Raw genomic sequence first — 14,307 nt, forward strand, 5'->3', positions numbered from 1 at the left:
ATGGCAGCCTGGAGCAGGAGGATCAAGAGTGCATCAAACAGCAAGCAAGAGGTTGTTTTGTGCCTCATGCTCAGCACTCACCCAAAAGTGCCCAGGCTCCCCAGCTGTCATGTGAAGGGGCAGGGCAGGGCTGCTGTCCTCAGCATGTGTGTGCTATGGACTCTGAACCAGGTGGAGGCTCTGCTCAACCTCTGCACTTGTCCAGCCTGCCATCACTGTGCTGCAAACAAACCTCTGTGTAGGCCATGCTCTCCTCCTGAGTCTTTGCTGATCCTTGCAATCTTCATTTAAAAATTCACTTCAACTGGACAAGGAGCCAGGATGTCTCAGCCAGATCATCATGAAACAGTCCACCACAGCTCAACTCCTGTGTACACAGACAGAGAAAGGGAGAGGGACAGGGAGATGGAGAGGGAGATAGAGGAGGAGAGGGAGAGGGAGGGAAAAGGGAGGAAGACAGGTGAAGGGGTAAAGGCTCCCTCCCCTCTCTCTCCTTTACTTTCTCACAGGAGAAAAACATACCTTGAACCAAAAGTCCCCATACTCCCAGCTGCACACCACAGACAGTGATGGCTGCTCCCCCTGTCCTGTGGCCTCCAGCATGTGCCCACATCCTATGAAGTCCCTCACCCTTCCCTTCCTCTAGACTTCTCAGCAGAGAGACTCCTCCTCAGGGCAGCCTGCTGGAGCTCCCTACCCACCATGCCTCTGCCCTCCTTTTAGTACACTGCATTTGCCTTCCCCTCACAGAGTGCTGACCAGCTCTCTGCCATTTCCCATACTAACAGAGACATAGGGTGACTGCCAGGACAGATGCTGCCAGGAAGATGCAGGCGGCCACGCCTCCCGCCATGACTGCTGAGCGTCCACTTAAGGAGGGGCTCAGTGGGGAAGGGAGCAGCTTCTCACTGAGCTTCACTGAGCAAGGCAGGTCTGACTCAAAGGCTCTGATATTTGGAAACCATGAAGAATGCATTGTCTACAACCAGAACTTCCCAACAAGACACACTTAAGTAGGAGAGCATAAGCCCTTGGCAGAACACTAGACTTAGATGCTCTATCATCACCATTACTATACAGTAGCTACCAAACCATTACAATCTCCATGCCTCTGTTCACACCTCCCAGACCCACGACCAAAGGCCAGCAGCTATGGCACTAAGCCCAGCCTTTTGTCTGCATCACATACACAGATGAAGACCAGCAGAGAAAGAATGAATGCAGGAATATATGAATGAATGCAGGAAAATATGAATGAGTGCAGGAACTTACGAACAAATGCAGGCATGCATGTATGAGGAGTGTATGATTGTTAATATGATGACAATGAAGCCACATCTTTTCAGCAAGCAAGGACATGCACCGAGGCAGAAGGCCATGCAATGAAAAAACAGACAGGTCCACTTCATGGAGGAGGCCCTGATGACCATAGGCTTCCTGGCAAGCTCAGCTTCCAGAAGGCCTGAGCTTCTCTGGGCTCCCCCTACACAGATATGAACCAGGTTCCAGAAAGTTCCAGACTGCCCAAGGTCACATGGAAGAATGGCATCAGGGAATATGCTGGCATGGTGACAAGTTCTGGCAATAAGAAAGCCAAACACAGTAACCACTACTGCAGGGGCATTAGTTTATGATAGTGGGAGATGGAAATGGGTTAGAGAAGTGCCTGTGATCTGAGGCAGGGGCATGGAACCCTAGAATGAGATCCTCCAAGTTGGGTGCATGAACCATCTGGGACATCTGCAATCGCTCAATATAATTAAGTCACTAATTAAGAAAATTCTCTGAACGCTGCGGCCCAGGTCCAAATCTCAACTGAGATACCTTCCTGTCAGGAGGCTCCACTTTGTTTAAAGTTGACATGAATCTAGCCTTCACAGTGGAAGGGGAACAGCTGGGAAGGCCAACTCTAAAATTTGATGTTGAATGTGGTGGACAACTGGAGCCAACAGAATCAAGCAGAAACATCCAGAAGTGTCAAAAGTGGCATTTAAGTTAGGGTGGATGGGGCCCTGTGAAAGGTGCCCAGTGTTCTGTCCCAGGCAAAGAAGCAGTGAAGGCATTAAAAGAATGTCTGTGGTCAGGAAGAAGACCTTATTGGGGATCAAATTGGCAACCTATCTTCTCTCTCTCTCTCTCTCTCTCTCTCTCTCTCTCTCTCTTTCTCTCTCTCTCTCTTTCTCTCCCTCTCTCTATCTCTGTCTCTCTCACTCTCTCTTTCCCTCCCTCCCTGCCTCCCTCTCTCTCCCCTCCCCCTCCCTCTCACTCTCTCTCTCTCTCTCTCTCTCTCACACACACACACACACACACACAAACACACACACACACACACACACACACATGCCTGCAGGCAGAGAAGAAGCAACATCTAAAGAAGAAAATAGATTTTAAATGACAGCAGGGTAGGCTGATTTGAGCTGATTCAGGCTGTCTGCATGGAAGGGGAACTAGGTCCCTCCCTGAGGTAGCTGATATTTGAGGGAATGTAAGGTTCCTACTGGCAAACAGGAATGCACCACAGACAATGTTTTGTCTAATACATGTAAACCATGAGGCTTTCCTTAGGCATGAAGAATCCTCTCTGTTAGGATCTGCACTTCCATTAGGGGGAACGCAGCTTTGGACCAAAAGCAAGCTGCTGACTCCCTCACCCTACTGTTGACACAAAACACACAGCTCTCATCCTAAAGAGAGTAAGAGATTTTTTCATTCTGGAGCCAGATCATGTGACAGTTGTCAGAGAACACAGAATTCCATTATCCAAATTCCATGTTCCAATGAGGAAACAATTCTATAAAAATGTTATGGCTTGACAAAAGAAAGAAAGTCACAAATCAAGGCAAGTTTAAAGGGATGGGTGGTTACCTGAGAGTGGCAGCTGCACCAACATGGAGGTATCTTCTCCACAGGCTCCAGGTGTCACCTGATGTCATGCCTAGCTCTTGGGTTGCAGCTGGTATCCCTAAGTTAATGACTGTATTTGTACGCAGGTGTCAGTTCAGACAAAGGCAGGCAGTAGTACATGGGTGTCCCTTAGAGATAGAACCTAGCACAAGATAAGGTATTAGTAAGCCTCTATATAGACCTGCAATGCTCAAGTCTCTCTACAGAATGGAAATTCTCATCAGCCAGTCCGTGTCTGCAGACACAAGGCTCCTCTCAGATATCCAGCACTACCAGACACAGGCAGCTTCCCTTCAGAAGTCAGACAGACAAACAGTGGAGAGCACATCTCTCCTCAGTATTTACACACTCTAGCACTACAGGACAGTTATATAGCTGCAGGCAAAGGCCTGTCAATATTTAGGAACACGTTTATTTATGTGTTCCTATAGAAACCTGGCAGCATGGACATAGGATTGTATTCTCTCTGATGTGACTTTGAAAGCCCAGGACAAATGTCAACTTCATGCCTCCTGGTGACATACAGTCGGGGCTTGTGCCTAGTCTATTTGCCATATCTACACATCTCTGTTCCCCACTCTCCTTTGAACAATTAGAGAAACAGAAGCCACACCAGGACATCCCTTGGGTGTGTTATTTAGCACAGAGTTGGGGTTATCCCAGGCGGGAATGTTTCTACAATGTAAAATCTGTAAATCCTTGTTTCTAGAAATCACCCAGTCTTTCTACTTCCCATCTGAGCACAGACCATAGGTTTTCTGGACCAGCATTTCCTAAGAAGAAGGCGGAGTCCTTGGTGGGGATAAGTAGTCATCAGCATGCAGTGGAGAGAACAACAGACCAGGAAGGCACAACCCTGAACACCAGCATCAGGAGTGAGCGACCACAGACACCGGCAGCTGGCTCGGCTCTGCAGGTAAAGCCCTGACCCTTCTCTCTGGGGACAGGAGGAGTCTTCCCAGGACTGGGTGGTATGTCTATGCCATGGAGATTTGGTTTTGAGAGGGTGAGGAGTTTTATCTGGGGCATTACTTTAGATTCCATGGACATTTCTGCAGTGCATGAAAATCTTCACTCTAGTCTGGGTCCCCATGGATATGGAAGGTGCAGGTGCCGTGGGCTATGCTCCCGGAAAGTGAATGGAGCCTGACCTTCTGACCTCCACAAGTCCACACTGAGACCGTGCTAATTGAGGTTCTGGTACAGGGTCCAGGACAGGACAGGACTGTCACAGAGTTTCTCTGCAGAATCAGCACCACTACCATTACCTGCACAGACCTCAGATCTAGGGACCCCATTTCCCCTGTAAATCCCATGGGCAGGGTAGAAGGTCCAGGCTCTCTCCATGGCAGGGGAAGACAACTGCTCAGCTACTGAGTCCTTTCCACTGCTCCACAAACAGACTGGCCTGTTTTCTGGGGAAATAATTTTGAAAAAATGTATTATTTTATGATTTTCCAAAGAAATGGTTCTCAGTCTGACAGACTGTGAAACCCCTAGTATTCTGCAGACAGGCCACTGCCCTAGAGACATAAGGCAGGTCTCCAACACCTCCCTCTCTTGCTGTCTATTCTCCTACAGTCTTCCAGTCTCTTCTCCACTTTCCTCTTGGCTCCTACATCCTCTCCTCTCCTGGTCACATCCTCCTGCCCCTGCCCCACTTCTACATTGCTTCCTCTCCTTCCCATTGCTTCTCCCCTCTCCATTCTTCTCCCTCCCATTCCTATGGCATCTGTATCCCCTCTGAGCTCACCTACAGTGTGGACAGAGCCTGAAGGGAAGCAGCTGTGTTTCACATGATCACACGCCATCAGGTGTAGCGTTCTAGGATACCTGTGACCCCACTCCAGCTGTGTGTGTAGATGATCCTTTGGACATTTGCCATGTCCACTGCCATGTTGATGATAATACAGATATTACTGCTAATTATGTAACCTGGGCCCCTCCACAGCTTCCCCAGAGAGGGCTGCCCATCTGCTTGCTACCACACAGAAATACACACAGCCAGAATAATATCTGGTCCAGGTATGAAAAGATTTAGACTCACTCAGTTTTCTTCCCACTAGAAAGACTTTTAGGCCCGAGGTACATACCACCATGTGGTACCTTGGCAGGAGTTGAAGAATTTTCCACTATTGGTCCTTCTAATTAGTACCTGTTCTCAGAGGTCCCAAATTTCTGGTACTGAGCCAGATATCTACAGTGCTTCCTCTCAGTTGACATCCCCACTCGCAGAAACATGCTCTGTATTCAGCTCAGTGCCCGGAGATTTCTTAGACAAGTCACCTGGAGGTTGGGCTGGGTCCTGTCCTCTTCACCGGAGCAAGATTCCTCCCCCGAGTCCAGACTAAAGGGTGGTGATGAGGTTTTGGCCCACAATTGCAAAGCATGATGGCATCAGCCTCCTAGTGAGCCCATGTGGAAATCTAGGAAAGGGGAGGAGACATTTAGACAACACAGGCTCCTGCTCCGCCCCACATTCTTCTCTTCTTTTCACTGTGACCCTGGCAAGTCTCTTCATTTCTCAGGATAATGAATCTCTATTAGGAAAATGGCTACGGCAACAGCAGTTCCTCCATTGGTAAGGAAACAGGGCACATACTACTCACTTGAGAGCCCAGAGCATCTCCCATGATGGTCACAAGGCAACAGAGTGCAGCTCATCAGGGACACAATGCAGGCAGGATGGGAGACCTAGGAGATGGTCAGGACAACACCGGCTCTCATTGGCTTAATGGATCTTCTTTTCACACAGGAGAACACAGTAATGGCTTGGTTCTGCTCCACTGTCCTTGGCTGCCCAGATGGCGTGTTGGGGAGGGTCCCCGCCATCCAGGAAGTCCAGGACAATCTGATGCACATGGACAGCTTAACACTGTCCTCCTGCAACACTTCCTTTGCCTTCAGCCTCTACAAGGAGCTGGTTTTGAAGAATCCGGATAGAAATATTGTCTTCTCCCCATTCAGCCTCTATACTGCCTTGGCCTTCCTGTCCCTGGGAGCAAAGAGCAACACCCTGGAGGAGATTCTACAAGGTCTCAAGTTCAATCTCAAAGAGATCCCTGAGCCTGACATCCACCAGGGCTTTGGGCAACTCCGACAGGAGCTCAGCCAGCCTGGGGACCAGGTGCAGATTAGGACAGGCAGTGTCATGTTTATTGAAAAGTTCCTGCAGATCCTGGCAGAGTTCAAGGAGAAGGCAAGGGCTCTGTACCAGGCTGAGGCCTTCACAGCCGATTTCCAGCAGCCTCATGAGGCCAAAAATCTCATCAATGACTATGTGAGGAGACAGACCCAGGGTAAGATCCAGAAACTGATCTCAGACCTGGAGAAGGAGACATGCATGGTGCTGGCAAATTACATCTACTTGAAAGGTGAGAGGGGTCAAGCCTGGGGAGTGGAGGGAGAGGATCTTGGTGGGGTAACTTGTGTCCTTTATGCTGCCCATTTTAAAGGTGTTCTTTGAAGCCAAAATCGGAGTACCTAAACTTTGTCACATACAGGTCCTTCTTCTCTGAAACTATTTAGATATAATTATAATTCCTGGTACATGCACGTTATCCATGCCTTACTAGGCCCACTATCAATGGAAACCTGGTAATCCAAGTCTGACTGCAGGACCCAGGAGTTCACTCTCAGCCCACTCCTGGCTCTGAGTCCTGACTTCCATTAACATAATTCACACTGAGGAGCAACATCACCAGGCCTCAGAGAGGGAGGACTCAGTGTCTTGCTGATTTCCAATGCCTTCTAGACAGGCTTCCCCACGAGGACAAGAGGCTCCCAATCTCCCTGCAGGCTCTGATCTCACTGTTTATTCTCTCATCTCTTGCTGACACAGCTGGGTCTCAGGAGCTCAATTCACCAGGCTGAGGTTTAGAGGTTGTCCTGTCCACACCAAGCCTGTGGATCATTTCCCATTCATAGTTCTGTATTGGCCAATGATTTCCTATCCAGAATAAGAAACCACTAAGGGACACTATGCTGTTAAGCATGGATTGGCAGCTGACAAAACTAAACAGTTGGGAAGAAATACAGTGGAGATGCTGTCTCTGTTACTTTCTGATTATTTGCTCCACACTTAGGCAAATGGAAGATGCCCTTTGACCCCCATGACACTTTACATTCTGAGTTTTACCTGGATGAGAAGAGGTCTGTGAAGGTGCCCATGATGAGCATTGAGCACCTGACCACACCCTACTTCCAGGATGAGGAGCTGTCCTGCTCTGTAGTGGAGCTGAAGTACACAGGAAATGCCAGTGCCCTGTTCATCCTCCCTGACCAGGGCAGGATGCAGCAGGTGGAAGCCAGCTTGCAAGCAGAGACCCTGAGGAAGTGGAAGGACTCTCTGAGGCCCAGGTGCGTGTCCTCAGGACCCAGAACTGACCTGGATCCCTGTCCTGCTGTTGCCTGATGGCCAGTGTCCCTGTAACTCAGAGTGTCACTAGTACCCAGTATAATGGTTAAAGTGTCAGCAGAAGATGGGGGAGTTGAGTTGAATTCCCCTCTGCTGTCTTAGTTGCTTGGGGGCCTGATTTTACTGTGGCTTCTGTTCTTCACAATATGAGACCAGCTCAAACCAGGATCTGAGGTGTCCTTCCTTTCTAACAGGCTGTAGATTACATGGAATCTTGAGTGAGTCATTATTTGTAGGGCAGAGGGAATTGTGATTGACAGGAGATGAGCTCTGAGCATCAGTTGTGCCCCATGCTGCCATCCTCTTATGAGTCATTGATTCACCATCCATGGAACTGTGACTTCAAGACCTACTATGTGCTAAGCTGTGATTCAGACCCTTAGAGTATATCAGAGATTAAAGCCCCCAAATTCTTATCCTATGGGCTTTGTTGTAATTGAGGAAAGAAAAGTGTGGGAATGCTAATACAGGGAATCTGTATTTGAATACAGGTGAGAAGTGGTGAGGTGGAGAGGGGGTGTGAGAGGATAAGGACAGCTGGAGTCTGATGCAGTGCACTGTGTTTAATAGAAGGCTTGGTCAGTGATGTCTGAGGTCTGAGGGTCAGCGTGGCAGGAAAGACTATATTTCTGGATCTATGAGGAAAACATTCTAAGTCAAGGAACAGCTAGCACCAAGTCAGGATGCCTGTCCATGTATACACTCTCAGTCACTCATGGACAATTATTTCACTTGGAAGAACAAAATCATGTTGTCTAGGCATGGGTTGGAAGAGGTCTTCACTCTGGGGAAAGGGCTGTCTGTGGAGAGGCGCCCCAGCTAAGTGGTGGATTGAAGGAGCCACACAGTCCCAGGGCGATTTGTTTCTTTTTCATTCTCAGGATGATAGATATGTTACACCTGCCCAAATTCTCAGTCTCCACTGACTACAGCCTGAAGGCTATCCTTTCAGAGCTGGGCATCAGGGAAGTCTTCTCCACACAAGCTGATCTGTCTGCAATTACAGGAGTCAAGGATCTGAGGGTCTCTCAGGTAAGACAAGAAACAGCAGGTGGTCCAGCTTATGTCCTGAATGTGGATGGTTAAGGCAATGTGTGCATTTGGGATTGGCTCATGTGTGAGAACACCTGTATTTCTGTTTCCCTCAAGCTGGGGAGAGTTTAATCCCATCCTAGATACTCTTGCTCAGAGCATGCAGCCAGTCCCTACATTATCCCTAAGACTGGAATCACCAAGGAACCCATGGTGGGGAAGTGCCTGTACTTGGTCTTAAATCACCATGGGTACCCACCTGTGCTGCACTGCATGTGCCTCCCACAGTCCACTGCAGGGGCAAAGCACATCCACCCTCAGCTTCTTCACTGCAGCAGGCAATACTTCTTCTCTACCATATACTCTAGTAGCAGTAAAGTTAATAGCAAGGGACTTATGACTGTTGCACTGAGAACTCTAGGAATAGGAAAGAAGATGCCTTAGATCCTCATACTACATTCCTAGATACACAGCCTGGCAGAGCCTAATGTTATGCTGTGTGCCCCCTCAGAGCCCTGGGCTCAGATCTGTACCAGCAGGGCATGGCAGTCTCAGAATGTGAAACCTTGCCCTGTGCATTGCTGATGTATATCTCAAGGAGGCAGGAGGGATGATGACTCCTGCCCTGGCTGGCAGCACACTGGATGTTCCCTGTGGGGCACTTGTGAGGCTGCCTGTGTCAAAATTCCTGGCATCACCCACTCATGTCCTCCTATTTTAGTGGGTTTGCGGGCAGCACAGATTCAGACACTGAGCAGACATAGGACATGCATTATCTCCAACCCTGAGTAGAGACTTGGGAAATTCAGAGTTAGAGCTCAGGGAAGGAACAGAGAAATTCCCCAGCAGTGAGGCCAGCAGCCACTGCTTCCTCCAGACCCCTCTCCTGCCCTCCATGGTCTCCTGTGAGTGATGTGTTTCTCTCCCCACAGGTGGTCCACAAGGCTGTGCTGGATGTGGCTGAGACAGGCACAGAAGCAGCTGCTGCCACTGGAGTCCAATTAGTCCCATTATGTGCAAAATACTACGATATGACAATGCATTTCAACAGACCATTCCTGATGGTTTTCTTTGACACTAACACTCATATTGCCCTCTTTATGGCCAAAGATACAAATCCCAAGGGGCACTAGAACTTCCCAAATTGGGGGGTGGGGTCTTCTTCTCAAGAGCTGGAACTGAGCCTGCTGTCTGTCTGATCATTTTGGTTTCTATGCTCTGCTTGGCTGTGGCATGCCTGGACTGCACAGTGACACTGACTGACTGACTCTGTGACTCCCCCATGCAGAGAAGCCTGTGGCTTCTCAGAGGCAGGCTCCCTGTCCTTGGCAGCACTAGCTCTGGTTCCTGACCTGAAATATGTGTGATTTCCTGTCCCTGCTCTCTCCCCTGTATCTGCATCAACCCCAAAGCCTGGGCCTTGCAGGAAGACTTGGTTCCAACTGAGGCTCTGGTTTTGTCTGCCTTTAGCTTTGTGGCCTTGATGGGATTATGCAAGCTTACAGGCCAACTCATGTGGACTAAAAAGGGAACCTGCTGCTCTGTGTCTATCTGCAGCATCTGGGGCCATTTGGTGCCCAGTTCTGCCTTCCTCTTTCCCTCCTCCAGACTCTGCCAATCACTGACCCTTGTAGAGTCTCCAGACCCAGACAGTTGGAGCCTTCACTCCTACAGTTCTATAAGGCATGTGGGTCAAACCAGCTCACTTCCCCCTCACACTCCTACCTAGGGCAGAGAAGTAGATTTACCATGAGGTTCCAGCTGACCAACCTCACAGGACATATGGAGACCTCCACTTTCATGACCCAAAATGAACAGGTAGGAGCAAAGGATCAATAAATGTCTACCTGCACAGAAAGTGTCCAGGCAGAATTCACTGGGCTCCTGTTAGCAGAGGGTGGCCTCTAGTGACAACAAGGCAGAATAGATTGTCATTCATACTCTGAGGCTCCTGGGATGGCCCTCTGACCTACATGCTATTATGAGCCCCAATGTGGATGAGGAAACTGAGGCACAGAGAAGTTTAGCTATTTCCCCGTGACGCACAGCTAGACATTATGGTATTCCAAGTTTCCTGATGACAAGGGACAAGCTTCATCCAGCACTGAGACCGCTCCTGTTTCACATAGAGCACCCAAAGAGACATAGGTTTAGGAAGTTAGCCTGTGGTGATGATGGAGGATAATGGTGGTGGAGAGGAGGAGAAGGAGGAGGAAGAGGGGGAAGAATAGGAGGAAGAGGCAGTTGTGGTGGTATGATGACAAAAAAATGAGTATTTTGTGCAGGGCAAAGAAAATGGAGCCATTTGTTAGAATCTGAGATAAAGTCAAATTAGGAAAAGGGCAGAAGAGATACTAGATGGTAAGGAGCCTGGCCCTGTGTGATACTCTAGTGTCTCAGAAACACAGGGAGCAGTGCAGGGGTCAACCATTGCTCCTGTCTTAGGAATGTAACATGGGTGGCTACAAGGCAGAGAACTTGGCAGAGAAGGGTTTCTGGGAATTGTCATTGAGAGAAGCTTTAGGGAACATCAGGACAAGAGTGGAGAGAGGAGGGGGTGTCTAAAGGGCTGAGACAGGTTAGAGCCTAGACAGAGGAGAAGAGCAGGCCAAGGTGCATCTGGGTCAGGTGCTGGACATCCATGGAGAATCCTGTGAGCATGGACACACAGCCAGAGGCTGCAGGCTGAGGGAAAGCTGTCCATCCAGGATGAGACACACCTGAGCCTCAAGGCTCCTGAGAACACACAGTGACAGGTGGACCTGTGGTCAGCAGAGAATCACACACAGGATTCCCTTCCCAGTGAGCGCTGAGATACCACACATAGGACCATGGAGAGAGAAAAGAGGGGAACCACCTATTGACAGGAGCCTGATATAGCTGCCTCCTGAGAGTCTCTGCCAGAGCCTGAAAAGCACATAGGCAAATGCTTGCAGCCAACCATTGCACTGAGCATGGGGTCCCCAAATGCAAGAGGTAGAGAAAGGACTGAAGGACCTGAGGGAGTTTGCAACCCCATAGGAAGAACAAAAATATCAACCATTCAGAACCCCCCTCAGAGCTCCCAGGGACTAAACCATCAACCAAAGAGTATACATGGAAGGACCCATGGCTCCAGCTGCATATGTAACTGAGTATGGCCTTGTTGGGTATCAATGGGAGGAGAGGCCCCCGGTCCTGTGAATTCCCAATGCCCCAATGTAGGGCAATGTGAGGGAGGGGCTGCAGAAGTGGGTGAGTCGGGGGAACACCCTCATAGAAGCAGGGGCAGGGGAAATGGGATAGGAGGTTTCAGGGGTAGAGGGAACCTAAAAAGGGGATGATATTTGAAATTTAAATAAAGAAAATATTAACATCATACTAAGTGAGGTAACCCAGACTCAAAAGGTGAATCATGGTATGCACTCACTAATAAGTGGATATTAACCTAGAAAACTGGAATACCCAAAACATAATCCACACATCAAATGAGGTACAAGAAGAAAGGAGGAGTGGCCCCTGGTTCTGGAAAGACTCAGTGAAGCAGTATTCAACAAAACCAGAACGGGGAAGTGGGAAGGGGTGGGTGGGAGGACAGGGGAAGAGAAGGGGGCTTACGGGACTTTCAGGGAGTGGGGGGCTAGAAAAGGGGAAATCATTTGAAATGTAAACAAATTATATCGAATAAAAAAATTAAAAAAAAATAAAGAAAATATTGAATAAAAATGATGTAAAGTGAAATAAATAAATAAATAAATAAATTTACAAAAAAGACCTTGTTTCCCCAGCCTTACTTCTTCTGGTTAGGACCCTCACTTCCCTTTGGGGGACAGCAACTTTGGACCTAACACGTGTCTTACTAAGTCTCTCACAGCAGTGTTGACAAAAAGACCACAACTCTCATCCAAAAGGGAACAAGATCCTTCAGTCTGGAGCCATTTGGGAGACAGTGATCAGAGAACACAGATTTCCTTTCCATAAAAACCAAGCATTGAAGCAGTTTCACAAAAGTTTTATGGCTTTACAAAAGAAAGAATGTCACAGATGAAGGCAGGTTTAAGAGATATGGGTGGATTCCAGAGAGAGGCAGCTGCATCAAGATGGGGGAAGCTTCTCTCAAACTGTCATCCGCTGCTGTTCTTAGCATTTGGGTTGCAGCTAGTCATCTGCTGAGGTCATCGTCTCTATGGTCACAGGCACTGGTTCTGACACACAGGGAGGCAGAACATGAATGTTCCACAGAGCCAGAACTGTGACTGTGAACTGTTCCTCCATGCCACAGTTCCCAAAATAGTGGCTCTGAGACATTATTTATGAATAAAATGCAGAGGTCACAAGCTTTGGATCACTTCAGCTAGCTTGTAACTCAATTGTCCTGTTTAAACTAGTCTAAATTCTACCAGGAGGCTGGCAATCTGTCCTCTGTTTTGAGATCTATCTCCTCAAAGTTCACGGTGAATCTCTTCCCCCACCTGACTCTATCCCAGAGTTCCTCTCTCCCTAGCAAAAGGCTCAGCTTCTATATCCTGACTCAGCTGATAGGCCACCAGTTTTCTGTTGACAGTTGATGCTTCCATTCATGCAGTACACAAGAGATTCTCTCTGCAGGGAACGTAGTACGTGATAAGATCATAGGCTTCAGCATGGCCTCAGGAATTTCAGGTTTCCAATCTCTCCGCCAAACTGAAATTCTCATCAGCCAGTCAGTCTTGGCAGACACAGACACTTTTTGATATCCTCCACTGCCAAGCAGAGGTGGTTTCCCTTCAGAAAGTCTTTCTTGGAGAAAGGATGGCAAAAGCCAGTCAACATTGAGGTGGGTGTTTATTATTCTGTGAGTTTCCATGAAGAGACCAAGGCGCACAGACATAGAGTTGTATCCTCTTTGAAGGAACTTGGGAATCCCAGAACAAAGCTTAGCTGCAGCTCCCTGGTGACAAGTGGGTCAGGGCTGGTGCCCTGTCTTTAAGACTTGAATGTTCACCTGTTCCATACTGACCTTTGAACTATTACAGAAAGAGAAGCCACAATGAGGACATCCACTGGGCCTGTTGTTTAGAACATTGTTAGGGATTTCACAGCAGGAGGGGTTTCTGCAAGATATAGCCTGTAAGTCATTCTCACCACAAATCATCCTGTCTGCCCATCTCAAGTGTGAGCACAGAGCACAGCTTATCTTGATATGTATTTCATAAGAAGAGGAGTCCCTGGGGATAAATGGACATTAGTGTGTGAGAGGAAAAACTCACCAGAAAGACAGCAAAGCTCCAGCACCTCCCTCCCCCTGCTCTCCATTCTCCTACACTCTTCTGCTCTCCTCTCTCCTCCATTTTCTCCTTGGCTCCCTCATCCTATCCCCTCCTTTCCTTCCTGTAGTTCTGCCCTCTCTTCCTTGCACTTCCCCCTCCTCCTTCTCCCATAACCCTTCTGGTCCCTTCTCTTTCCTGTCCTTCCTTGCCTTTCCATTCCTCTCTCATCAACTTTCACAGCTAAACTCCCTTCCAGCATGGACAAAGACAACAAGTGGAAAGCCATGTTTCCCATGATCACAGGACTCAAAATGTGCTCACTAGTGAAGCTGAGTAGAGATGAGTTGGCCCTCAGGACATTCTCCACATGCACTCTGACATCTGTGATGAGCCAGATTCTTTTGTCAACTATGTCACTGGGTCACACAACAGGCTGTCCACAGAGGTGTAGATATTTGCTTGCCACCGCGCAGCCACCCCAACCGATGAATTGAAGTCTGGAACAAGGCATTAGAGACTTGAAAATGGTTTTTCTTCTGGTCAGGAGGCATTCCTATCCTTAAGCCACGTAGAACATTGGTTAGGTTTAAAGGACCTCTCCCTATTGGCCCTTCAAATAGATATTCTAAGGTTAAAGGAGCTTTGACACTGAGCCAGATGTCTCCAGTGTTTCCATTTAATTAATCTCCCTACTCCCGGAAATTAGTGTTACAGAATTCATGCAAG

General features: G+C 48.4%; 1 protein-coding gene across 1 annotated transcript; it reads left to right on the top strand.

Annotated features, from left to right (window-relative positions):
* The first annotated feature begins 3,702 nt into the window (after nt 1-3,702).
* LOC127687851 (serine protease inhibitor A3F-like) lies at nt 3,703-9,486 on the top strand. The gene is made up of 5 exons (XM_052186691.1): nt 3,703-3,820; nt 5,660-6,278; nt 6,990-7,263; nt 8,203-8,353; nt 9,286-9,486. The coding sequence occupies exons 2-5, from the start codon at nt 5,672-5,674 to the stop codon at nt 9,484-9,486; spliced, it is 1,233 nt and encodes a 410-aa protein (XP_052042651.1). The 5' UTR covers nt 3,703-3,820; nt 5,660-5,671.
* Nucleotides 9,487-14,307: the final 4,821 nt, after the last annotated feature.

The sequence above is a fragment of the Apodemus sylvaticus genome, chromosome 6 (assembly GCF_947179515.1).
Source record: "Apodemus sylvaticus chromosome 6, mApoSyl1.1, whole genome shotgun sequence".
NCBI classification, from domain to species: domain Eukaryota; kingdom Metazoa; phylum Chordata; class Mammalia; order Rodentia; family Muridae; genus Apodemus; species Apodemus sylvaticus.